At 41.4% G+C, this 27,587-nt stretch overlaps 1 protein-coding gene across 1 annotated transcript in view; it reads left to right on the top strand.

Moving 5' to 3' along the window:
* Window positions 1-6,613: 6,613 nt before the first annotated feature.
* The window catches only part of LOC126248055 (SET and MYND domain-containing protein 4-like), a 131,403-nt gene continuing 110,429 nt past the window's right edge, over window positions 6,614-27,587 (top strand). Inside the window, exons 1-3 of the mRNA XM_049948693.1 lie at window positions 6,614-7,148; window positions 7,225-7,369; window positions 7,443-7,618. Of these exons, the coding sequence (XP_049804650.1) occupies window positions 6,848-7,148; window positions 7,225-7,369; window positions 7,443-7,618 (622 nt within the window). The 5' untranslated portion in view covers window positions 6,614-6,847. The remainder of the gene's footprint in view (window positions 7,149-7,224; window positions 7,370-7,442; window positions 7,619-27,587) is intronic.

Below are 27,587 nucleotides of genomic sequence, written 5' to 3'. Positions count from 1 at the left end.
GAACGATATATCACCTGTTTTGTCCTTTTTGTTATTTTGTTATTCTGAGGTACTGAGTGCTGTTGTCATGTGGCCCTCCTGCTCTGCCCTATTTTATTGTTTGTCCATTTCACTTTTTCCATTTAATGACATCATAACTCTCAGATACTTAAAATACTTGCATCCCCTAATCTTACTAGCTACAATCTCCAGATCCTCTATGGTTCTGACGCCAACTTTAAGATATTCGGTTTTCTTATGCTTATTGCGAGGCTCCATCTTTCATGCCTCTCTTCTAACTTCCGAATCATGTACTGAGCGTCATCCCGGTCTCCTGCTGTGATGAGCTGGTCATTAGGAAAGAGAAGTGTGTACAATATTTCATCCTCTACAGGGATTCCCATGTCTCCAAATCTATTCCTTCAGTATTCAAGTTAGTCTTCCACATAGATTTTAAATACCGTCGGTGCTATAGAACGCCCCTGGCATAGTCCTTTTGTAACAGGAAACTCCTATTTTGAGTTTTCATTTTTCAAAAATTCCATTTTCTTTTTGAAGTTTCCATTTTCAAAATTAGTTAGTGGTGGTGGGCTATTTTCCAAAATTTCCATTTATTATAGAAGATCATTATACAGTTTCTAAGAATGTTAATTACATTTCAAGTTTTATATGAAACACATTTCGTTATATATCGTGGTTTCGAAGATATTTCCTGTTATTCTAATATGTCGAATTACCTTTTGGAGTGTGTTTTACCTCATATGAGTGATATTGGGCAAAAAAGAAATATATGTATTGCCTTATTTTGACCCCTCTACGTACCCAACAGAGGAAACATCTCATACAATAGTGTATCTGTAAGTTTGACTGCTATGATATTCTCAGTGCAGATGCATAACAGGATCCATACCTCTTGCACGAATACAGGAAACACTGTGAACAAAACGAGGCAAATGGACAGGGATGCTACTTCGAAGTGTGTTATAGTTTGAGGATTTGGGTACAATAGAAAGTATTCTCGGGTATCTGATGTGGTTAAAGCAACCACTCGCATACACTAGGAAATACAGTTCAGCCTAAATTTTCTACTTTTCGACACTGAATTATTTCAATGCCGTATTGCGGCTGATGTCTGAATCTTCCTCCAAATATTGATATTTCTGGCCGCTGTGTCAAAAACAGTGATGTCTTTTCTGTTGTACATGCCCAACAGAACATGCACCACACATATATCATACAATGGGACACATTTTCTGGTCTGCTATCACTCAAGGCCGCTACATAGCACTAACGTTCCTGTTCTGTCCAACTTTGTGTAGTAATTCGTGTTGTCTTGGGTTTCATTCTGCATTCCTTTTCGAAAATGGAGATACAAGAAACAAAATGTATGAACATATCACATTCTACAAAGCAGAGAAGTGCTTCTGGAATGAACGAAGTGCCAGTTACAAAAATACTAAATTGAAGCACGACTCTCTAGAGACAATCTCTGTGTCCCTTGGCACCAGTAATTCTGACGTGGATAAAAAATTGATGTCTTTCATATCTCAGTATAGACGTGAAAAACGAAAAACTGAAGAAAGCGAGAAATCTAGAAGTGTTAAAGATTCCTTATATCGATCAAAGTAGTTTGATTTCAATTGTTTACAGGTTGCAGATGACATTAGAGTATAAGTTATATTTATTGAAAGTGCTGATGGTGACGATTTGGAATAATGTTATTATAGATGTAAAAATAAATCTATGATCAATTAAATACATTTTTCAGTGCTCTTAAAATAACTAAATTACCTTTACCTAATACTTCAACCAAAGTTTATAAACTATTTCCTATGAAAGGTGGAATAAATATGCATGGCTTTAATAGGAATCTCTCTTGTCAAAAAACGAAAAGTAAAGTCGGTTTCACACACGCAACGAAAGTATCGCCACAAGTCAAGTCATTCTGGAGTGGCGATGTGAGCTACTGTTCACACAGGACGCCACAAATCCTTCGTAATTGCGCAGTTTGCAAAATGGCGTCACCTGTCTCAGCTGAAATGATTCGGGCCTGCGTTAATGTTGTAGCGCAAATTGTGGCATTAGAACTGAGCGAAGAGTTAACAACAAAGAAACGGAAACGCAAATGGATCCATAAGTGGATATCGCGCAGAAATTATATGGGAGCAACAAATACGCTCATAAAAGAATTAACACTCGAAGACGAAAATTCATTCGTAAACCATTTTCGGATGTCGAAGACGAATTTCGAGTACTTGTTGAGCTGTGTATCAAGCTCTATTCAAAGATCGGATACACACATGAGAGATGCAATCCCTACTCGCGTGAAACTTCAAGTACCTCTCCGATATTTGGCAAGTGGTGATTCATCTACATCCATACTCCGCAAGCCACCTGACGGTGTGTGGCGGAGGGGATTCCATGTCATCTCTCCAGTACACCTACTGTGTCCCGAAAAATACTATTTCAGTATTCTTGTGCGAAATGATGGATGCTATTTACGATGCCTTTAAGTCTCATTTGAAGGTGAGTGATAAAACATAGCCCCTTTTGCTGTTCTCAACAGTGGAAGTAAATTGATTTTTCACCGAATTGAAATTTTCCGCACTCGTTAAGTAGCAGTATATTTTATTTCAGTATTTTGTCTTACATATCATGTGTAGCTGAAATATTTTTACAACCAGCCCACAGAAACATTGCTTTAGATATTTCACAGATTCACTAGCCAGAGCTTCAACTGCAGTGTTGGAAATATGCAGTAATTAACAGTGTCTAAATATACTCTCAGTATTTCAGATTTATTTATGAACTACTAATCCCTAGCTTTAATTATTTATGGAATGAGCTAATCATACATGAAAGTACAAACGAACTGTCCTTCAACCATAGTTCTAATAATTGTTTACCCATGATGTACACTCCTGGAAATGGAAAAAAGAACACATTGACACCGGTGTGTCAGACCCACCATACTTGCTCCGGACACTGCGAGAGGGCTGTACAAGCAATGATCACACGCACGGCACAGCGGACACACCAGGAACCGCGGTGTTGGCCGTCGAATGGCGCTAGCTGCGCAGCATTTGTGCACCACCGCCGTCAGTGTCAGCCAGTTTGCCGTGGCATACGGAGCTCCATCGCAGTCTTTAACACTGGTAGCATGCCGCGACAGCGTGGACGTGAACCGTATGTGCAGTTGACGGACTTTGAGCGAGGGCGTATAGTGGGCATGTGGGAGGCCGGGTGGACGTACAGCCGAATTGCTCAACACGTGGGGCGTGAGGTCTCCACAGTACATCGATGTTGTCGCCAGTGGTCGGCGGAAGGTGCACGTGCCCGTCGACCTGGGACCGGACCGCAGCGACGCACGGATGCACGCCAAGACCGTAGGATCCTACGCAGTGCCGTAGGGGACCACACCGCCACTTCCCAGCAAATTAGGGACACTGTTGCTCCTGGGGTATCGGCGAGGACCATTCGCAACCGTCTCCATGAAGCTGGGCTACGGTCCCGCACACCGTTAGGCCGTCTTCCGCTCACGCCCCAACATCGTGCAGCCCGCCTCCAGTGGTGTCGCGACAGGCGTGAATGGAGGAACGAATGGAGACGTGTCGTCTTCAGCGATGAGAGTCGCTTCTGCCTTGGTGCCAATGATGGTCATATGCGTGTTTGGCGCCGTGCAGGTGAGCGCCACAATCAGGACTGCATATGACCGAGGCACACAGGGCCAACACCCGGCATCATGGTATGGGGAGCGATCTCCTACACTGGCCGTACACCACTGGTGATCGTCGAGGGGACACTGAATAGTGCACGGTACATCCAAACCGTCATCGAACCCATCGTTCTACCATTCCTAGACCGGCAAGGGAACTTGCTGTTCCAACAGGACAATGCATGTCCGCATGTATCCCGTGCCACCCAACGTGCTCTAGAAGGTGTAAGTCAACTACCCTGGCCAGCAAGATCTCCGGATCTGTCCCCCATTGAGCATGTTTGGGACTGGATGAAGTGTCGTCTCACGCGGTCTGCACGTCCAGCACGAACGCTGGTCCAACTGAGGCGCCAGGTGGAAATGGCATGGCAAGCCGTTCCACAGGACTACATCCAGCATCTCTACGATCGTCTCCATGGGAGAATAGCAGCCTGCATTGCTGCGAAAGGTGGATATACACTGTACTAGTGCCGACATTGTGCATGCTCTGTTGCCTGTGTCTATGTGCCTGTGGTTCTGTCAGTGTGATCATGTGATGTATCTGACCCCAGGAATGTGTCAATAAAGTTTCCCCTTCCTGGGACAATGAATTCACGGTGTTCTTATTTCAATTTCCAGGTATTTTACTATTTCAATTAATGCAGCATCTGTCAAATTTCTGTCTTTGTATGATTCGCTTTTGTGGTTCCAAAGGCATTCTCGTTCTTGATACACCTCCAAGAATCTCATAATTGTCGCTGTTAACCAGTTTTCCGACATATTAATAGCAAACGCACAAACAAAAGCACTATCTGCGAAAGAATACGCACTAGAAAGGTTTGAATCCAGCCGCGAGGTAGCAATCGAATGACGTTATTCGATTGTGGAGAAGGCAAAATGGCGCAACAAAGTAGAACCAAGTTCAACTTTTTGTGGCGTGACAAAAGTTGCGCTTCTTAAATGGCGCCACCGAAAACTAGGAGTTCACACATGCAACTACAAAGCAACTGCAGTTCGCCATTAGCAGTGGCGATACTTTTGCTGCCTGTGTGAACCTGGCTTAACAGCAAGTCTTTGCTTCACAGGAATTGATTTTTTGAAAATTGTGTCTAGCCCTATAATATTCATTAGATATCCTAGTAACATTACAGTATGTTTTAGTCCACCGGCAACGAATACGCCAGTTTCTGCACCAGGTTATTCAATCGAATATTATTAATGCAGTGTCAAATATAATTAACCTTCCTCTTCACCCGTCATAGCGTAACTTCTGATGCGAATACACAACGTCAAATGCTTTCTGCCAGTTCAACTAAGCAGACGATGCGAATACGTATTTAGAAATTTTTGTCGCTAGTGTAGACGGGAATGCGAACAACGAAGATTATAGCCAACATGTTGCAGACTTTAGTAAACAAATGTTGCCAACAGAAACATGTTTTTCAACTCTGGGTAAAGGCGGTAGTGCACTGCTTCTATTTTAGTTTTATTCACTATTTTGAGTCAGCCCCTGCCCATTCTGTTCCGTGGACAGCCTGTGTTAATACCGCATTGTAAGCTGCATTATGGAATGTCTTCCGGCAAGTGTTAATCGACTGTCAAGGTGTATTTCTCACAGTCTGAAGCCCGGTCCACACGCAACGATCTGTCTGCGCAGACATCGGGGCAGATGTCTGTACATTCAAAAGATCGCTGCAAATGTGGTGTGCTCACACGACACAAACCCCAATCTACTACTCGCCCGCCATCTGTCGGTGTAGAAAAGAGATATCAGTGGCAAGCGACTACGCTCCCCGTAAAATTTAAAAATTTAATTCAGTTGTTTTGAAATATAGAAATGGAGGAAGTTCTGTTGTGGTCTGTGTTCCAAAAAACATTCAGACCAACTGCTTGAAACAGAGAAAGCGGTCAAAATGGTGTAGACAGTGGCTGCTAAAGCGAAAGCAGTTTTCTCACGTAAATTTACTGCGAGAGTTGCAGGGCGAACCTGTTTTGTTTTACATTACCTCGTGTTCCATTTCCTCGCACATTGACACTCCAATTTCATCTTCAATTGTACTCCTGCTTGGTCTTGGCGTTTCTTGATCACTAAGAAAGCCAAGAAGATCAAAATACCATAACGTTGGCTGGTATACTTGGTCTACACCTACACCAGATCTTCTAGATTTCTGAACTTTGGATAACTCTTTTCGGTAAACAGTTCGCTGACAGACTTAATTTACTTGACTTGCCTTCATGAACTCATCCTTCAGGACAGCGTAAATAGCTTCACATGTGTTGGGTATTATTTCACTCAACACTTGTTTCTATATTGCAGTTGAAAATTACAAATCCTTGTAGTTCCTTCCTGTTGCTAGGAATCTTAATGTTACCGCCAGCTGTTCATGAGGAGAAATTGCCCTTTTCATACAAGTATTTTTTCTCATAATATGAGGGGTTACAAGCTTTAAGAGATAATTATAAGTTTCGACATCCATACGCAAACAATTTCGCCAGTTCGCAACGAATTTTTTTTTATTACTGTTTCTCTGTTTGCCGAGGCGTCAATTGCCCGCAATTTTTCAATTAGAGTATTATATGCTGCTGTATTTTTGTCTCGGTCACTATATTCTTCACTTTTAATCTTCCACAAACATGGGTGGTTTCTATATATTACAATGAATAACTGACAAACTCTCGAGAACACTGACGAGTATCAGCCAGTTTAATGCCCTGTGCGCACAAATACAAACACTAGACTGAGCAAACAGCTGTTTCGCGCCAGATTTGCGGCGATCTTCTGTCCACACGCTCCAACTTGTCTGCGCAGATAAGGTTTGAACCCACAGATTTGAGAGGTTTCGCTCAAACTTCCATGTTTGCACACACCTCAGGTTTGTGCAAATTATGTTTGTCAGTGTGAATGTAAAGTGAGATATCTGTATCGTTTGATCACTTAGACTTTGTTTAGTTGTAAGCCAGTAGTTCTGTTCTGTGGAATTAAGCAATCGCAGTTCCAACAGTGGGTTGCGGTGTAGTTAACAATAGTTTTGGTGTGGGTGACAACAATAAAATTTCGATAGTAGGTAGCTTATATCAGTAGAGGCTTCATTTCACAACTGTGGATTCCAGGCGTGCGTGCTTTCTGAATTGAAGTGGTTAAAAATAGTATTTATAAAATAAAGGTTATAAGAAATGCTCAGGAACGTAGTTTTTGAAGGAGGATATTTCAAATATTTCCAATATGAATTTCTGGCGTCCATTAGTGACGAAGACAAACATCAGTTTCAGTCACTGGATAATGTGGGGAAAATAAAATTTGTTTTCAATTCTCAAATAGTGAGTGACTTTGTTATACCGACTTCTTTCAAAAAGAAAGATGAGAGTCTCGCAGAGAAACTGAAAGAGGCAGGTAACACTGATTTCATAAAGGGAAACTATGAAGGCGCTTTGCAGCTCTACAAAAGAAGTATCATGACGATTCCTTTAACAGAAGGTAAATTTGCCTTTATTTGTTTTAATTGTTCATGTAAAAGGGACCATGGAAACTTTTCATTTATTGTTACCATTAGGAAACCAGCAACTTTTAGCCGTTACTGCAGCGAATCAATCTGCAGCATTATACAGACTGGGACGTTACACTGAAACAGTGGATGTCATAGAAAATGTACTGAAGTTGCCTTACCCAAAGGAACTGGAGTACAAAGTGAAGGAAAGGTAATAGTCGCTGACTTTACAATAAGTGCAGGAGCCATCTGTTGCAAGGAGTGATTGTAATTGGTCTTTACAGGATGGCTCGAAGTTATGAAGCAACTGGTCAATTCAGGTCAGCAGAAGAATTGTTTAGAGAAACGATTAAGTCAATAAATTATGCAAGCTTGGCCCCGGAAAAGAAGAAGGAAATGAAAAATGAAATTCAGAAAACTCTTCGTCGTTTGGCTTCACAAAAAGACTCCCGGAGTAGTAGTAAGTTTCAAGTTAAATTTTACTAAAGTACATCTGTCATGCCTATATTACAGAACTTAGATTACTGTAAAGTATTGTGTAAAGAAGTTGAATATTGTGATTGCAGTACTTGCTAATTTCTCTTATCCATGCACAGTCCATACCACAGGACTCATAGACATGGCATAACCACTCTTGCATTTCTTCATATTATGCGAATTACAAATTTGCTATTAGTACATGCAGTCCATGTAGTGATGACCTTGGCTGTGAATGCAGAGATCTATGTTTAAATCTTGTTTACACACACTGTTTTCAGCTGTCATATAGGTTCATTTCCGTATGTTTTTCTAGCAAATAATAGCTTTGAAACTGATATTTTATTGAATATAATCTACCATGTGGTACACATACCAATTTTTAGAAGACTCCTCCCGCATCATGAAGAGGATTGTTATTGAAATTTTGGCTCCAATTATTTTTTTAAAAATCAGTTCTTTCCTATCTTCCAAACGTCTTAGTATTAGCATGGTTGGTAAGAGCATTGCTCATGGAAGGCAAGTTTCTGGGCTCAAATTCCGGTCTAGCAGTCAGTTTTAATCTTCCAAGTTCTTGTTGCATCAATAACTTCCCAGCATTGTTGTAGTTACTCATGTGGAGTCCATCGTTCATGGGGCAAAGAGATGGAAATAGAAGGTGTGAGGTGGGGGTGTAGGGCAGCTGAGGAAGAAGAGTCCATCAATATTCGTGGTCTTCTCTCGGGTGCAGAGACTAGTATGTGGCGTTGTGTTACGGGGAGGGAGAAATAAGTTGTCATTTTTGTGGTCACAAACATGCTGTGTAATTGTTTCTTCCATTAACTAATGGTCTGACAATAGATTGTGAAGTTAGTTGATTGACCATGAGGGAAGACATCTAACAGAATAAGGCCTGTAGCTATGATTTTACCAGCTGAGGGTACATCTCCGAAGGAGACGTGTGATGCCACTACATGGATAGCCCCTGTGTTCCAAGCAAAGAGTAAATATTGATCTTCTTTTGGCAAAATACCAGATCAACACATGTATTTACAGGTTTTTACAGAATGTCTACAGACACCAGGCAGTGATAAAAGCATCATAAGTCACCAGGCAAAGCACCTGTCGTCAACACAACAAAGAGAAGGAACTGTGTCTGATCTCCCACTAACAATCCAGATGCACACAGTTGTGATGCCTGCAACATTGCAACTGTCAGACACTATTAATGGAAGTGACCGATGAAAAACAAACAAACAACTCAAGTTCATGTTTCATCGCCTGTGGCAAACAAGCAATTTGGTACAGATGTTTGTACTTTCCTGTTTATGCCTTTCAATTAGGGTTCAAGGAACCCAACATGGCCGGCCGCTGTGGCTGAGCAGTTCTAGTCACTTCAGTCTGGAACCGCGCTGCTGATGACCTCGGATGTTAAGTCCCATAGTGCTTAGAGCCATTTGAATTTGAACCCAACATACACAAACTTTTGCATATGCTAGCTGGTGGATAGTTGTGGCACAACTACCAGCAGACATGTGAAGTTGAACACTGAGTTATTTGTTTGTTTTTCATCGGTCACCTCCATTAATAGTGTCTGACAGTTTGTTGCAGGCATCACAACTGTGTGCATCTGGATTGTTAGTGGGAGATCAGACACAGTTCCTTCTCTTTGTTGTGTTGACGACGGGTGCTTTGCCTGGTGACTTATGATGCTTTTATCACTGCCTGGTGTCTGTAGACATTCTGTAAAAACCTGTAAATACATGTGTTGACCTGGTATTTTGCCAAAAGAAGTTCAATATTTACTCTTTGCTTGGAACACACGTCAGTTACAGGTGCCTTTTTGAAGACTTAGTGCTGCTATCTACAGGGAGTTTCTAGAAATATGAGATTATGCTGGAATGTTAAAGAATCTTGCAAACAAAATTATTGCATTTTTTAACCAAAATAGGCGGAGAAAATAAGTGTGTTGTATTTCTTATTGAATCCCCCTCCCCCCCCATATTTTTGATTCTTTGATGCATCTTTAGCAGAAAGTGTCATGTATTGTTGAGTATTTTCTTTGACAGATCATTTATTTATTACCTTGAGTTCTACAGTAGGCTGTAATATTCTCTTACTTTCATTTGTTATAAAACTGCAGACCAGTTATTTTTGAGAACTTGTCTAAAAAAGGAAGTAAAGTAACTCTTGCTACAATGCTGTTATTTACTTCTGGGACCAGTATTTATGTTACTACTCAGTGTTGACAACTACAAAATCACCACCATGGTTTGTCACCACTGTAATGAGTATTGATTTGAACTAAGTTATTTGTAATTTTATTTCATTCAGTATGTGAGGGAGACTGGACACAAGTCATTTAACTTCAGTCTGGGTGGTAGTTACACCCAGGCGAATGTGCTGGCACTGAAGAGGGACTTACTTTGAGACTTTTGTCCCTTCTCCTCCTCATACTTGTTGGCATTAGGGGAGCATCTGATTCGACCCATCTGCTTTGACCCATGATGTCATAAATATGACAGAAACACGTATTTCCAGTGTAATGTATACAAAATGGTGAAGATGTTGTCACTACATACACATGCCAACAAATGTGAACAAAAATAAAAATGACACAAGAACATTTCACTCCAACAATAAAACAAAATTAATGGCACAACTGGGGGAAATAGGGGGTTTAGAGTGGGCACCACCTAAATATCACAGTACAAAACACTGCACCATCCCAAAACGAATATTATAATTAAACAAAAAACATCAACTAACAACACAACGTTACAGCCCCAAAACCAACAGGAATTGTACACTTCACTCAACCTATATAGCTCAAATGAAGCCCACGATACCAAGAAATCAACATCTACAGCTCCAAAAAGTGGAACCAGACATTTCCCTTGACCCATATAGCTGAAACGCAGCTCTCAATACCTACTCACTGAAAACAAAACAAAAACTTTCAACAGGACTTATTACCCAGGCTCAAATAAACTCACGTTGGCACATAACCATGTTTCAGATGAACCCAGTACCACACATTAAACGCGATCAAATACAACTACACGACATCTACAGACATGAACCAACTCAAAAATACCATGTTATAGTGATGCCACATACCACACCACCATTACATCATGGATCCATTCTCAACGTCTCCAATATGGTGCCTATGATGTCATTACATATACACAACAAAAACATGAAAATACATATAGAACCAACAAATACGTCTCTCTCAAAAAATATAATCAAACTAATGGCACCAGTGCAGGAAATTGGGGATTTGTGGGTGGGGACATACTAAATATAAAAACGTACAGACACTCACCACAATCCCAAACCACACAAAACGACAAAAAAACACCACAAAATTCCCAAATTCCGCTACATTTACAATATCGACAGGAATCAGTCACTTCCCTTGACCTACATAGCTCAAAAAACTGTCAATACCACAAGATAAAAACCAACTACTGCAAAAATTATAACCACACCACAAGTATTGATACCACAAAACCAACAAAACAATAAAAATTGGAATCGGACTCTTCCTTTGACCTATATAGATCAACAGCAGCTTATGATACCAAAACACACACAGCTACGATGACACATGGAATAGGTCACTTCCCATTACTTATACAGCTCAAATACCAAAAAAATTGAAGTCGAGTACTTCCCCTAAGATACATAAATCAACCACAAGTGCCGATACCAAAACGTCAACCACAAACACATGCAGTAAATAACACCTACCCAACAACACATAAAAACCCCCACCGAACATCATAACATGTGAACAATAGACCCAAAAAAATGACTACTTACCATAAAAAAATTCTGGCGCTAAACATCAACCCCCAACTTGCATATTCTGCTTACATACGCCACATTTCACTATCTCCATCACAAGCCCAAAAAGTTGCAGAAAATTAATGACGGACAACATGTCGTCCCCCATTTCAGCCCGCAGACACGCACTATTAAACTTATAAGCCATATCTATACCTAACAAAAGAAGCCACAGATTGAATTAAATGACTTACTGCGCGACAAACAGCAAACCAACAACATCACATGACACCGTAATAAGATAAACACAGCGGAAACTTAATTCTTAGCTCACTGAAACTAATTTCTGTTCTTCTATTAAGAGTCATGAGCGATAAATGCACACTTCAAGCACTGATACCCAAATGAACCCAGTACACCACATAACACGTGGACCATACGCACACCACCAACCGCAACAGGACATCATCTACAAACACAGCACATTCATAAACTAAACTCCATGCCGTCATGATGTCACACAACACAACACCCATATGTCACGGGTTAAAGCCGACGGGTGGGATCGGATGCCTCCGTTGACCCAGTTTATCTATGAGAGAGAAAGGTCAGCTTCCATTCTGTTGCCAGAGACTGATCAAAATTACAAAAAGTGCTGTTCGAACCTATGTGCACAGTGATGTAATGTAGTGTCTTGTAATGTGATTTCAGGGCTTGTGCCTCTTGACCATCATACGAGTTAGCAAGGGCTTCCTCTTAAAATATATCTCCAACTGATCGAAATCATTAATTCTTTGTTTCCTCAGAAACTAATTCGCTTGCAGGACTGATATGTATAAATAAAATTTTCTTATATTTTGTCTTCTAACAGTTCCACTTTCTAGAATGGTTTCTGCACCCTAATAATTGACTTTGATTTTTTGAAAACAGAACCGTAGTTATCTAAATCCTTGCACGAGATTTACTTTTGAGTTTTACTGTGCTGAACCTCGTCAAAACCATTGCATAGCAGGGTAGTGCAGCAGTAACCAGGAAAGAGGAGAGTGGCAGTTGTCAGTGTGTCAGTTGTCAGTGCAACAGTATACAGAACCAACTCCAGGCATGCTGTGGAGGAAATGTAGTCTACAAGACTCAGTGACTCCAGTGTTTATTAAAGCTGAAAATCTGTGGATACAATGAAAACATTATATAGCCCATGTGGTAATGGTCCAACAATGGAAAGGGTTAGGGCCTATGCACCCATTTGTATACATGCTTTCTCTCAACTCTCCCATTTGGTCAGTCAGATTGTGGGTGTGACGTGATGGGAAATTTTTGTGACATAATGGAATATCGTCTAGTCCAGTACAAGAAAAATCTATGAACCTGTTGCAAGATTAGGCGAATGTGGGGTGCAAAACTGTCTCCCAAGATGACATTCCTCTGGTTCACGGCCTGATGATTTTAAAAGCCCCTCAGAAGGCATTTAACTTGATGACGGCTGCCAGACAGCATTATTACATCTGGAGTGCTAGCCTCACATAACCTCTACAACACTAACTGCAAAATGACACCCATCTTGTCACCCAAGTAATGCTGCAGTGCCGCTTAAAGCAAGCGGAGCAGTGGCTCCCATTTTCAGTTGCGATTTCACCGCGCCCTTGTATCGTTCTCACAACACATCGTTGTTTTCGTTTAAGGATTCGCTAAGCCTTTCGTTCTCACTCATGGATTGTGTGTTTTGGACATGTTATTCTGCCATGCCATCTTCATTGCCTGTCCTCCTGTTCACACTGGGTGACTCGCTGTTGATGGCCCAAAGCCTGTCAACCAGTTCCTGTGGGCCTTTGAATTGTTCACGGTCACTATAACTGGCAACAGGGTAAAAGATTAGACGTATCCCTTGGGCACAAACCTTGTGGGGCTTGTAGAACAGGAGCATCAACAGCTGCTCCTGCAGCAGCAATTGCAATAGCAATCTCAACAACAAGAACAGCAGAAAATTGCATTTTTACATTGGGATTTTCAGCTTTGGAAGGATCAGCTGCAGGTTCAGGGACCCACACCACATAGGCTGTGGTCATTTCCAAGACTAACAGTTGTCCACCTGTGTTTCTGCCTTTTAACGGTGCCAACGAGGATTAGGACACACGTTTGTAATGACTGAAAAAGCAATTTATTGTCTTTCGTGTCTCTGACCACGCTTTCCAGTGGCTGCTGATCCTTTCTTGGGGTTCCCCAGAGATGTGTTTCTTGCTGAAGAAGTTTGCATCGTTCTCAAACCTAGCTGCACTAACTTTTGAAGAGATGGGCTTGTTGTTGCTTTCTAATTGTTAGGTCTACAACTTTGCTTCTGCAGTTTTGCAAATAGATGGCAGTAGTGGCAAGTGGTGGTGCAGACGGTAGTTCGTAAGTGTACTACAATAAGCTTAGGCAGTTTAAACATAGTGCTATCAAAATATTAGTCGATTTGTGATTGCTGCATCATAAAGTTTTTCTTGATTGAATATGTTCGCTTATGAGCCCAGTTCTCATCATGTGTAGCATGTAGAAATCTGCAGTTGAGGTTCATATAATGTTGGGTAAGACCTATGGTGGGGCAGCTGTTAGTGAAAGAATGTGCAAAGAATTGTTTCAGTGCTTCAAGAATGGTGATTTTGATGCCAAAGACTGGCACGGTACAGTTATATGTGAAAAGGGGATTTTGCACCATAACATTTCTCAACCTCATGTTGCAAAACCTGTCAAAACGTACTTGGAAATGTTGAAATGAAGTCCTGCCACACCCACCATATTCTCAAGACATTGCTCCTACTGACTACCATATTTTTCAGTCAGTGGCACATGGTCTGGCTGACTTTTAGTTATACGTACAAATGAAAAATTAGATTGATGTATGGCTCTCTTCAAAAGATGCCAAGTTCTTCCGATGCAGGATTTGTATGCTGCCTGAAAGATGGGAGAAAGTGGTGTCCAACAATGGTCAGTACTTTGAATCGTAACATTTTTCACAGTAAAGTCTTGAACTTAGTGAAGAAACAGCAGAAGCAAAGTTGTAGACCTTATATTATTTGCTGTGGTTCCATGTGGTTGCATTGTGATTCAAATTTCATCATCACCATAAGCAACCTGGTCAGTCATATAGCTCATGGGTGACTTGATTTGTAAGAATTGACTCACCATTGTGATTTCACTTACATGAACAAATGCCTCATGATTCAACTGCACCCATTGTGGGAAAGATGGGCATCTTTTGAGTGGTCTGCCATAAATCATCAGGACAGTTAGACCCCGTTTCCCAGATGTGTTGTTTGAACTTCAGGCAGTTCTTACCCAGGGCAGTTGTTGCACATTCGAGTTCTTTATTGACCTCACAATTATGAATCAAAATGTATGTTTCCAGGTGAACTTGGGAGCTGCGTTTTCCTTAGTGAATCTTCAGTTGTATGCTCATCTGGGTTCTCCTGAGTTGGACCCACCCTCCCATACATTGGTTGCGTACTGTGACAGTTTGATTCCCCTCTGGGGTCAATTCAAAATCACATCTACATACAAAAAGGTTGCTTGGCTGATGACGCTGTTTGTTGTCAATAGTCACTCGTCTGGAAACATTTTTGGTCTGCATGTTTTCTCTTACTTGGATTGTCCATCACTGATGAGGCTCAGGTTGTCTCTGACACGGTTCTCTTCCAGGAACATGATGACCTTTGTGCCACTTCCCTATATCTGAACCTGCCCTGGAGTGTGCCAAAGACTTCCAGGCTCATATCTCCTTGGAACCAGAGGCAGTGCCCTTTTTCTGCTGGGCATGACACATTGCCGTACCCCTACAGATGGCCGTTGAGCAGGAACTTGATCATCTTCACAAGAATGGGGGGATTGAACCTGTTTAAAACCAGCACTGGGGCCACAACCTTGTAGTGGTCAAGAAACTCGGAGGCTTCCTGTGGCTATTCAGAGACTTAAAATTGACAGTTAGTGCCCAGACACAAGTGGAAACCTACCCCATACTAAGTTCAGATGACCTGCTCACAAAGCTGGATGGGGATGATATTTATCTGAGAGAGACGTGGCTGATGCATGTTTTCTGGTCTTGCTGGGTGAGGAGTCACAAAGCATCAACACTAACTTCAGCTTGTACAAATACAAGTGCTTGCCATTTGAGATCTCTTCCACTCTGGCAATCTTCCTTAGACACCTGGAACAGTTGACCATGTCCATCCTCACTTGCACTAAGTACCTTGATGACTGATGACTTAATTGCCTTGGTCATTACATATCAGAACTACCTGCACAACCTTTGCACCCTATTTTCCACATTGCGTGACACAGGGCTCAAGTGCCTCTTGCACTAATGTCATGTTTTTCAGGAGCAAGTGGAATACCTTGTACACTTACTAAACAAGCAATGGATCCAACCCCTCTGTCTGCAACATCACCTTTATTGACACTCTACCCCGCCCCTGAGACTTACAGGAGCTGCAGGCCCTTTTGGGAAAGGTGCATTATTATTCTAAGTTCCTCCCACAAATGGCCCATATCATGCACCCACTAAAGCAGTTGCAGAAGAAAGACATTCAGTACAAGTGGACAGCTGCCTTTGAGCACTGTTTCACAGCTGAAGTGTTTACTGCAGTTTGTGCAGTTTGCACCTGGCCTTGTGCCCTTTTCCCCATCACATCTACTGGTTTTGGCTGCATATGTCTCTCCATATTGCAGTGCTGGTACGTAGGAACAATGATGGTACTGAGCAACAGATTACGTATGCATAAAAGACACTGATACCTATTATGAAGGACAACTCACAGATTAAAAAAAAAAGAAGCTTTGCCTATTATCTTTACAATTAATAAGTTCTGTGCTTATGTACTTGGTAGGAAGTTTACACTCATTATGGCCCACAAACCAGTGTAGTGCTCCCAGCTTCCAGAGTGGATGGCACGATAACTTCAGCGTTGGGTGCTTTTCCTCAGCTCGTGCAATTATACCATTAAATACAAGCCCACAGCACAACACACAGATGTGAATGCTCTGTCTCACCTACGTGTGAGACCAAACTCAGTCTTTGACCAACTGGAAATCTCATGTTTCCACATAGACATAAAATGATGACACACCTTAGAAAGGTTTCCCATTACTGTTTCATGAATTGCCACAAGCTTATCTCAGCCCTGGGTTAGGGCCCGCCTCTCCTACCATCTGTTGATCATAACCGATGGTCTCCTGCTTGATGCTGAGACAGATACCATGTTGTCATCCCAACTGCCCTTTGGTCTCAAGTTTTACAGCTATGCCATCATAGACATTGGGGTATCTCTCAGATGAAAGCCCGTGCGAGGCAATATACCTACTGGCTGGGGCTGAAGGATGATTTTGAGGCCATGGTTTACAGCTGTTCTGCTTGCATCTGGCACCATTCCACTCTGCCACCATCTTTTACCCCCTGGCCCACCATCCATCTCTCCTGGGACCCCATTTGTTTGGACTTTGCAGGTTCCTTTATGGTATCTGTATGGCTCATTGTTGTGTACACTTTCTCGTAACTACCCATATGTTTCAGCACAACTGATGCCACAATTGATGCATTTGTTCAGATCCTCGCCATTGGAGGGTTTCCTCGAACCATTATGTTGGACAATGGGCCCCAATTCATGGCAACAGCTTTCAAACAATTCTCCACAACAGCATTAAACACTTATTTAGTCTGCCATTTCACCCATTCTCCAGTGGTGAAGTTGAGCATATGGAGCAGATGTTTAAACAGCAAATGTTAAATGAGGTGAGAACCACCACCACCACAGCTGCGCTCATGATGTTTTTGAGCACATATGAAACCACTCTAGTCTAGGCCTGGCAGGCCCCTCTATGGGTAGCAGCTGTGTACTCTCCTCCATCTCCTAGCCCCAGGAACCTTGGATCCGGCATACCGGCTGCTGTCCACCAGGCACAGCAGCAGGGGTACTCTCATATGGGGCAAAAGATGTGTGAACACTGGCGTGCACCCATGGGCAGCGCCTTACAACAATTGACACTGTTAGGTTTTTGTAGTGCCATAATACCAACTAACTCCATTCATGCCTATTGACTACACTGTAGTTGGTGGTACAATTGAACCTGGATAGCCTGCCTTTGCTGGTCCCACAGCTGTACATGTATAAACTTGCACTCCAGAACACCAGGGGTGGTTCCTGTGGACGTGGGCATAGAGGTGGAAGTCTCACCGCAGCCTCTGCACCCTCTGCCAACGCCATCACCAATGCTGCAGCATTATAGGAAGGGGAACAAAGCATTATGAATTTAGGTGGAAAAGCCAAGTCAGTTGCTGTTCCTATCCTTTCTGTGGATCCTGTTGCAGCTCTTCCAGTAACTCCTTTCTTAGGTAAATTGTCTGAGTATGTGTCAGTGTTTATTAGCGACTTAGAGACTGTTGCTAAGTTGGTTAATTGATCAGATGAGAAGCACTTGTACATGGCTAAGTTACAATTGGTTGGCAATGCAAAAAACTTATTTCATGTTTCATCAGGGATTAAATAAGGCACGGATGTTTGAGCAGCTTAACAAGGGGCTTAACCAACATTACCACAAGCAATATAGCAGGAGGTTTTTCAGGTAACAACTTAATTGATCTTCTCAAAAAAGGAACGAGTCAGTAGTGGAGACATTCTTGTAAGGAATTAGAAAAATTAATACATGGAACCACCAGTTGACACAGAATATGGAAGCAGATTTATTCTTCAAGAGGCAAAGTGTAGGGTGCTGGATGTGTTGTTAAGGGGGCTTCCAGGTGACATGTCAAGGAAAGTAGGAATGGAAAATCCAAATAGGCACCACTATTGCGGTTGCTGCGCAGCTTGAGGAGGTTGACATTGTAAATTGTGGACAAGATAAACATAACGTTTTTCTCCCTTCATGAAGTGCTGCAGGTGTGGACATAATGGGCCACATTAGGAAACTGTGCTGTTAACTGCAGTTCTATGAATGCAGGGTAGTGAGACATCAAGCACATGACTGTTGCAGTAGGAAGCAAAATGGTTGGCATTATGATAATCGTTTGTTAAAAAAGTGGGAATTCCTCAACTGCCAGATGGTATTCCTGATAAAACTGTGTACTGCAAAAGCATATGCAGAGGCAGAGTTCCTCTTGGTGGGTATAGTGACAGGAACAGGACATAGATTTTTAGTGTCTATGGTGTCATGCGTTGGTAGGTAGTCTAGACGTCCTGCCTCTGGGTACAAAGAGAGTCACTCTCCACAATATAGTTTATGTTGAGCAGGGGAAAATGATGTGGTGTCATTGGGTCAGCATTGCTCAGTTTCAGTGTTGTGAGTGTTTGGAAATTTTGCCACATGTTGGTGCAGGTACTGACCATTCTTGGATCTAGATTTGCGTTATAAGCAACATGCAAGAACTGATCTTTAGCATTATACTATAGAACTCAGTGGAATATTGTTTCAGCTGGGAACAATGACTGCAAGTTTAACTTAATTGCAAGGTTCACCAGTCGTGAAGGTGGTACCAAATAAATTGCAGACACGTGCATCAAAGTTCAATTCATATCGTAATCTACTGAGAGGAACAAGAAAGTTATTGTGGCTAAATGTGGGTATTGACCTACTGAATGAGATATATTGAAGAACTGTTTTAATGCGGTGTTGAATTGCATATGCTGCATTCTTTTGTGTTTATAAGTGGGGTACTTGTAAAGGAAATAGGCAAGGATGACACTGTTCTTATTAGTTTTGATCATTTTGGCTCAGAGGAAGTTAGTCTGAAAAAGGGTTAATTGATTGCCATCTTGGACATCCTAGACAAGGATGATATGAGTAGGTCAAGTGGAAACCTTTCCCACAAGCAAACTGCCAAGACATCTGCATTACACATTATACACGAAGATAAAGTGTTTGAAGGGAAGAGATAAGTTGGCAATGAAAGCTTTGTTAGTACTGTTTGTTGATCTGTGAAATTCTAGTGGGCCACACTCAGCAACACCAGTAACACAACATAGGGTACCAACAGATAACAACATTCTAGTGTAAAATAAGTGATACAGAATCTCTCAGCACCTACAACCTGTAATGGAGGAATTCATTAATCTACAGGTGACTGGTGGATCCTTGAGTGGAATGAAGTAATGTAGGTTGTGTTGCAGTTACTCATACCCAAGCACAAGAACATACATATCCTATACCAAACATAACAGAGACTTCAGACAACGTAGATCAGTGTAAGTGCTTCTCCATGGTGGATTTAAAGAGTCGTCGTTACCAGTTGGAAATTATTCCATAAGACTGGCCAAGAACCGCATTTACTATTCCATAGAGCCACAGTCAATATTAATGAATGAAGTTTGGTCTTAAGAATGTGCCGACTTCCTTCCAGGTTTTGTTGGATATATTCTTAATCAGGATATAGATGGCAAGGAACACCCGATGCCATGTGTGTCTACAATTCAGTAAATCAGATCAGAATTATTCTGTCACAGAGAACGGCATTTTAGCTGACATTAATGGTATTGCATATTTTATTTGTTATCTGTAAAGGAGGAAATTTAAGGTTTTAACAGACCATGCTACCTTAGAGTGATTACGAGGACTAAACAATTCTTTAGGTAAAATAACATATTGTGCTTTGAAACTGAGTTTATTTGATGACAAAGTGATACACTAACACAGCAAGAAACATAGCAATGCTGATGACTTGAGTAGGAAGACTGGATTCATGCCAGCACTTGGCGAAAGCCTTACTGAGTGGCAAGACTTGCAGGCTGCTAACACTGACTGCCAAGTATCTAGAATACAGGTGTAGTTTACTATGCATGAGGACTGTTGTTTAGAATGAAGAAGTATGGACCATGTGTATTGGTAGCTGCAGGTTTGAAGGATGAAGTGTTTATGCAAGCACATGACCGCGTGTTAGCCAGTCATGGAGGATGAGGGACAACTCATTGCCGTGAAGCCAAGAAATTTTGCTGGAAGGTGAAGAGGCAGGATGTCAAGCAGTGTGTCAGGAATTGTATACTGTGCTCACAATGTGCCAATTTTGGTCGTCAAAGAGTAGCATTGCAGAGATTACAGGAAGCAACTAAACCATCTGTAATGGTAGGGATGGATATTCTAGGGCCATAAAGCCGAACACTGACAGGTAACCGTTACATGTGTTAAACTCGTAGACCATTTTTCACATTATGTTTCAATGGTTGCAATCTTGAGTCAACAAGCAAGTATGATAGCACAGGCCTTGGTAAATGGCTGGCTACTAAGGTTTGGCATTCCTAACATGATAATTCCAGATCAGGGCACTAATTTTATGTCTGATCTGATCAAACCATTGTTGTATTTACTACTAAGCAGCTCAGGACTAGCGCTTTCCACCCTCAGTCAAGTGGAAGAACTGAATGGTTGGTTAATTTATTATGTAAACAGCCATTATGATTATTGAGATGTTTACCTTCCATATGTTGTGGCAGTGTATAATTCTAAGGCAAATAGCAGTGTTGGACTCTCACCACATAAGGTAATATGTGGTGGAGAGATGCCCTCATCTTTTGGGGCAAATAAGCCCAAGCTCGTGAAGAATGGGTAGTCAGTGAAGAGGTTTGCAAAAATGTTATGGGATGTTTTGAGAAGGTAAAGAGGGCAAATGTGAAGGCACTTGAGTGGCAGGATCAAGTGGGGTTACATGTTGGTGAGTCATCTCAGTACAGAATTGCTCAGTGGATATTGCTGATGAATCTATATGCATCGAAGGGTAAGATGAACATATTCCTAACTTGATACCAAGGATCATGTCCGGTCGAAATGACATCACCTGTGAATTTAAAGTTGCAATTACCACCAAAGACTTCCATTGTGCATATGTGGTTAAGTCATTTGATGGAGCTGCAAGCGCCGGAGTCATTACCAGCAAAGAGCATTAAATCTAAGAAAGATAGGAAGAAAGTAGAGATTGATCAGCAGGGTATACACTGAATGCTTTACACATACCTCAATAAATAGCGGTGTAATGGGATTTATAAAGTATATGTGTGAGGTAGTGTGCTGATGCATTGGAATTATGTTATGAGTATGTTTTGTTATTGGTGAGTATTGTAAAGAGTGCACAATGTATGGTGATGCAGTGCGTGTATAATAATAGATCACGTAAACGCATTTTTTGAAAGTGTGTGTGTGTGTGGGGGGGGGGGGGGGATGGTATGGTGCAAATTCCTTTCTCTTATGTGGCATTACCACCAAGAATGCTTAGAATGGATTTGAGAATTCTGATGATTCTACATCTGTTTGGTGGAGAAGTAGTGGATGCACTATGGAACAAGCAGCTCTAAGTAGAAGTATTATTTTTCAGACAAGCAGACGACTTGTTAACTAGTCATGAGTGAACGTTAAGTTTGACGTTTAACACATGAGAGGTAAGGAACTAGACATGGAAAGAGCAAGAAACATGTGTGGAATTGTCAGGAAGCAGAGAAAGGGGGACTGTCCATGGATATACAGGGAGAGTATCAAGGGTTAGAATTTTGCTAAAAACACTGTTCGGTACAGCAGATAACGATGACCTTCAGGAGTTGAACAGCACACAACTTTAGTAGAAGTGAGGAGTGGATGCTAGTAGAGCAACTGTGGATTGGCATACTATACAGTTAGCAAATTTAGACAGGATGTGTTGAATAAAACCAGGTTAGTGTGAGAACTGACTGAAGAATTGATACAAGACATGAAGAATGCTTTGGGGGCAATTAATGAGGACTTGGATAAAGTGCAGATGTGACTGAATTTACTGGACGGAAGAATGGCCATAGCAAGGTACTGTGATCACTGGTGGGCAGCTTGAGTTACACAATGGTGCAAGTGACAGTATTGCAAGAGGCAGTGCCTCACACAGTGTATGGATAATTGAGTCCTATGGTGCTGCCACATATCAGTTCTTAGCTGGTCTACAGAAAGTACGGCAAAAATTGGCGACAGAGTTACAACACACAGTGGAACCAACGGAGCAGAGTTTATCACTGTTCTGTTCTACATCAACAGTTGAAATTAATACAGATGGAGTGAGATTTCATGTATTGGAGCTGTTCCTGGTGGCAAGTATGGATGCAAATTACCAGTGCTCCATGATTCGTCCCTACACAGTGGAATGGAAAGATACAGGTAAATTTGTGTGGGTGAAAACACAGGAAGTTTTGCTACTTTCAGAATGGAAGGAAACTTGTGTACTGATGTCGGCAGAACTACTATACTTGTGCCAGAAGTAGAGCGTTACAATCTGTCAAACTAAGTTGATTGAGTCTAGTGCATGGACATGTAAAGCACAATTATTTTGGGGTAAGTCAGTAGGAGCCGAATGTCAGAGAGAATTGCTGACACCACACACTTAATTCCAGAAACTGGACATGCATTGTGTTTCTTCTGTATTTTCTCCAGAGGTTATGAACAAGGAAGGGAATGACGAGATTAGGGTTACAGGATAGTGGAATACTGATCAACCATACAGTCTGTGACACAGCAGGTGCCATGTTTCGTCGCCCAGCTACTATCGCTGGAACGAATATCATAAAACTGACACGGCTGTTTTAGTGGCCGGAGAAGCTGCTATGTGTGTTGCCAACCTAGAACGTAACCTTTTTAAGTGACACCTTTAAACCAGACTTCCTTCACTCCTTAAATGAGCTTATGGCTTCACAAAAGAGACAGATTACCACAGAACAGATGTTTCAGAGGAACCAGTAGCAAAATCCGGGGTGGGTTTTCTAAAGGAGGGTGGCATGTTGCACCACAAAGTAAAGCACTTGGTATGACTGGGCTGTTGCAATGGACCACAGAAGCGGGTCAAGCCAACTGAGCAAGTTATGCAGTACTGCATGTTGATGCAAAGAGGACTGCTGTCCAGTCACCGAGGCAGTTATTTCACATTGTCGCCAGTCTGGGCTGCCAGAGGCACCAAAATACCAACACAGCAGCAAGATTTGACCACATTATGGATGCTCTGATTACCTCATGCCCAGGCTGTGGTTCTTTTATGAACTGGGTGGAAGGAACCAGTGCTCTAGCAAAACAAGCATGGGTAGGTCCTCTTATAAATATTCCTAATTTTTCAGGTAGAGGTATCTATGTCTTCCAGCAACCAGCTATGATGAGGGACCTGTGACGGTCCACAGTCTATGCATCTATTGATCTAAAAGTTCAATGGTTCTACACATTTTCTCCTGTGGACTTTCTCACCTTACATTTCAAGGCAGTACTGTTAATGTGGACTTACATGCTGATAGTCACAGTGCCGTGTTCATGCAGAGTCCAATGCTGTGGATTTGGTGATCTGCAACTGTTGGTTCCACTGGTGGCCTCTGGTTCATGACGGGAGGTTGTGTGGCTCCTCATATGCTCCCAATTGTGTGGGTGAACTTTCTGCTGTTCATGTGGGCAGACTCTGCTGGTAGTGGGTGCTTCTTTTGCACACAGACTACATAGAGATCGTGCACTCTCTGGCCACCTACTTCTGAGGCTTCCAGTGGCCACTGGGCACGGTGAGTGATGCAGTGTGCTGGGTCTGTGAGGTCAACAACCCCACAGTGTAATCAGTGCTGCACTGTTGCTTCCCTCTCTGCCACCTGCCTGCACCTATGAGCCACGTGCTGGACAGTGCCTACCTTAGCTGCTGTGTACTGCCAGTGCTGTGAGGGTGCTGGCTGCCTGGGACCATGTCATGACTACTGATGTCTGCTAAATAATAAATGTATAGTTTGTCAGTGCTGTTTCTCTGATGTCTCATTGGTCATCTAGTAGCCACCCATTCACCACACCTCAGCTTACCTCGCCCTGAGATGGTGGTTCACCGACATCCTGACCTTGACCTGCCATCACCACTTGCTCAACCTGTGCTTGAACAAATCATAAGTAGTACATTAAATCCTGATCTTCCTTTCTCCCATTTGGTATGTCTGACTTGAAGTTTTGAAAATCATTAATACAAAAATGAAACACCTTCCATGGTCATCTTTCTTAAACATTCCTGAACTGCTGTCATCAGTCATGAAAACTAACACATCTCTAAAATGCCTTGTAGTATACAAGGGGCTATTCAAAGAATTTTAATAGTCACCTTGAAAAAATGAAGTTATACAATTAATGTTTTGTTTCTTTGCAACTACACATCTGCAGACCTGGTTAACGTTGAAAACACCATGCCACAATAATGTAGCACACTGGTAGATGAACAAAACAAAATGGCACACCCGATGTATAAAGTATCGTGCAGTAATTCAAATTGACTCCGCAATGATCAGTGCTGAATTGGTGAAGTGTATGACAACATTGCACCATTATATGACACAGTGACTAGGTGGTGCTGGTGCTGTCATTCCCTTGTCATCAGTCAAGCCCTAATGACAAAGAACAGAGTGACAGACCATTTCTCTACGAAGAATGTGGCATTTAGAGAATTAGAGACCCTAGTGGTTGAAGACTGGCATATCACAATCAAGGCAATAGTGGAAAAAATGAACATCAGTTTTCAAAATCTTGCATGACATTTTGGACATGACGAAGGTTCTATGCGAAGGTTCTGTTGCGTTCTACGACTGCTCAAAGCCACTTAACAAGTACGCCGAACTGAGACAGCAGTGGAAGTGTTGTAGCCATGCCAGGGCAATCCAGGTGACCACTTCAACGCTGTGGATAAATGCTGTTTGTACCACTATGACCATGAGAAGAGGCAAAGAGAGACTTAAAAATATAGGTATTCACCACTGCTGAAGAAGGCAAAAACCCAACCATCATCAGACAAGGTTGTGCCGAGTGTTTTTTGGGATTGCTGTAGTGGGGTACTGACAGATCATGCCCATAAGGGGGCAAGCTGTCACAGGCGCATTCTATCAAAATGACACAGTTACAGGAGGCTGTCATGAGGAAGTGTCACAGGAAACTGTCTAGGGGATGTTTTTGCTCCAGGACAGCTCCCTAGCTCATTCTGCACAACTCACAGTCACACATGCTGCTACTTTGGCCTATCAGATTATGCCTTACTCCCTGTACTCCCCTGATGTGGCATTTGGTGACATCATCTTTTTTCTTGGATGAAGAAGTCATCGCACCACAGACATTTTCAGCATGACGATGGGGTGATTTTCTAGGTCGGTACAGTGAAAATACAGACTTATAAAACTCAGGTCTGCCAAATCATTCATTGTTTGGGGGGGGGGGGGGGGGAGGTCACATTGGAGGGTGAAAATGCAGAGAACTAACATCATCACAAAGTTTCATGGTACCAGCTTGACTTTCCTTCTGAGGTGATAAGTGAAATGTGACTACCAAACATATGTTATAGTTGATTATATACAATTGTGAATGGGATTTCTGACAGTTAGTAGATACATGAACAAAAGGTAAAGGAGCTCCAAGAATGATACATAAACTTATTATTTTTTTTAAATCAGGAGAATCCAAGTATCTTTGTTATTTTACTGAGTCAGCCATAGTTTGTTTCATTCATTGCAATCCCTCCTTTCTTTATTCTCCTCTTTTAATTTTTTTCTTGTGTTTCAGTCTTCATCCTACACTGTAAATCTCACTAGTAATGTCTCGAAGTTAAGATGTAGTAATGTCTCGTCTACAGTCGTAAATGTGAAATGAAGGAAACACAACCATTTACGTACAGGAGATTGGTGTGTGGTGCATAGAAACATGTAACAAAAAACAGTTAACTCCAGCTTTCAATCTCTTGCTCTCTTTTTAGAAGACACACACCCAAACATACATACTTATGGTAGCAGCGTGTGTGAATGTGTGTACGCCTTCTAGAAAAAGAGAAAGAACTCGGAAGCTGTTGTTAACTGTTTTCTGTTATGTATTTCTGTGCACCACACACCAATCCTTGCCTTTCCCTTATTTTGTGTGTTTTTCATCCAGGAATTTCCATTAGTGTTCTACAGTTTTATGTGATTCTTGAACATGTCATGTTGATGTGGATTTTGTGCTGATGTGGCATTTATTGCACCAAATAATGTAGCTTTTCCACTTTTCAGAGAAAATTTACCAATATATTTGAGGAATATAATGTATTTTGTTCTTGAAAATACATTTGCATGTTTAGTCAGTCTAACTTCGACAACCCAGACTCTCTCTTTTCTAGTGGTTAATGTCTCTTTCTGCTAGGGTGGATTCTCTACATTTAAAATATGTACCACTTCTGTCTTGCACAGACTTTACGTTTGAGTGATGCTACTGCTCCTACTTTTTTTTCATGCATCACCAACATTGTAAGGGATATGTCTCATTTGAAAAAAGATTGGTGGGGAGGGGGGAATCTTGTATTTAGTTTACACTCGTACATCCATTTCTTTTGAAGCTTAAGATTCACCAATCCTGTTGCTGTTTACAGCAACCAATAGTGAGCTTTAGGAAGAACTGTGTTCATAGTCTGTCCTGTTGTTACATTTCTTGTACAAATTTGGTTCTATTTATATGAAATGTACAGAAAATACCATGAAACACGTAATTTTGATGTTAAAGACTTGTATATGATCTGTTGTGCTGAACATTTCTTTGTTAATATGCTTTGCTTAAAAAATATCATGATGAGAGTGTATAGTGATGCTGCACTTTCTCATTTTGTTGTGTCCTTCAGTATCTTGCAGACTTAAGGAAATATCTTTCCTTTTATTTGTGAAATCATTCATTTTGTAAAAAAAAAAAAAAAAAAAAAAAAGGAAGGAATTTAGGTTTTAAGAGCCTGGGAATTTGATCAGCATGTGAAAAAGATCAAATGAGTACACTTTTCTTATTTTAATATTTAGTTGTAGTTTTATTTCACTTAAAACAATCTGAATACGCAACTTTTAGGGCTGTGTTGAATGTTTCTCAGTGATACTGACAAATGAAAGATGGTTATCAGAAAATTATACTGTGTTATCCTTTGTTGGAAGCAGTTATTTAAGTAACACTTCATGTTATAGTGTTAAGTTTTTAAAACTTCATTGGCATTTTCTTTTTCTTTATTTCTTTTTGTTCCTCCCTCTAACAAAGGTAATGCAACCAGGTTGATCCAGGAACTTGTCTTGTATATTTGTGAATTAATGGAGACTAGCTATCAACCCTCTGTCATTAATTTTTATTTACATATCTTTTTTTTATTACCACATCCATCCTTGCAGAGCAGCACTATTATTTAAGCCATAACGTAATCATATACAGAATGCTTTTGAATTGAA

The sequence above is a fragment of the Schistocerca nitens genome, chromosome 3 (assembly GCF_023898315.1).
Source record: "Schistocerca nitens isolate TAMUIC-IGC-003100 chromosome 3, iqSchNite1.1, whole genome shotgun sequence".
In the NCBI taxonomy this organism is placed as follows: domain Eukaryota; kingdom Metazoa; phylum Arthropoda; class Insecta; order Orthoptera; family Acrididae; genus Schistocerca; species Schistocerca nitens.
Note: the sequence above shows the minus strand (reverse complement) of the source record. Positions and strands in the feature narration are given on the sequence as shown.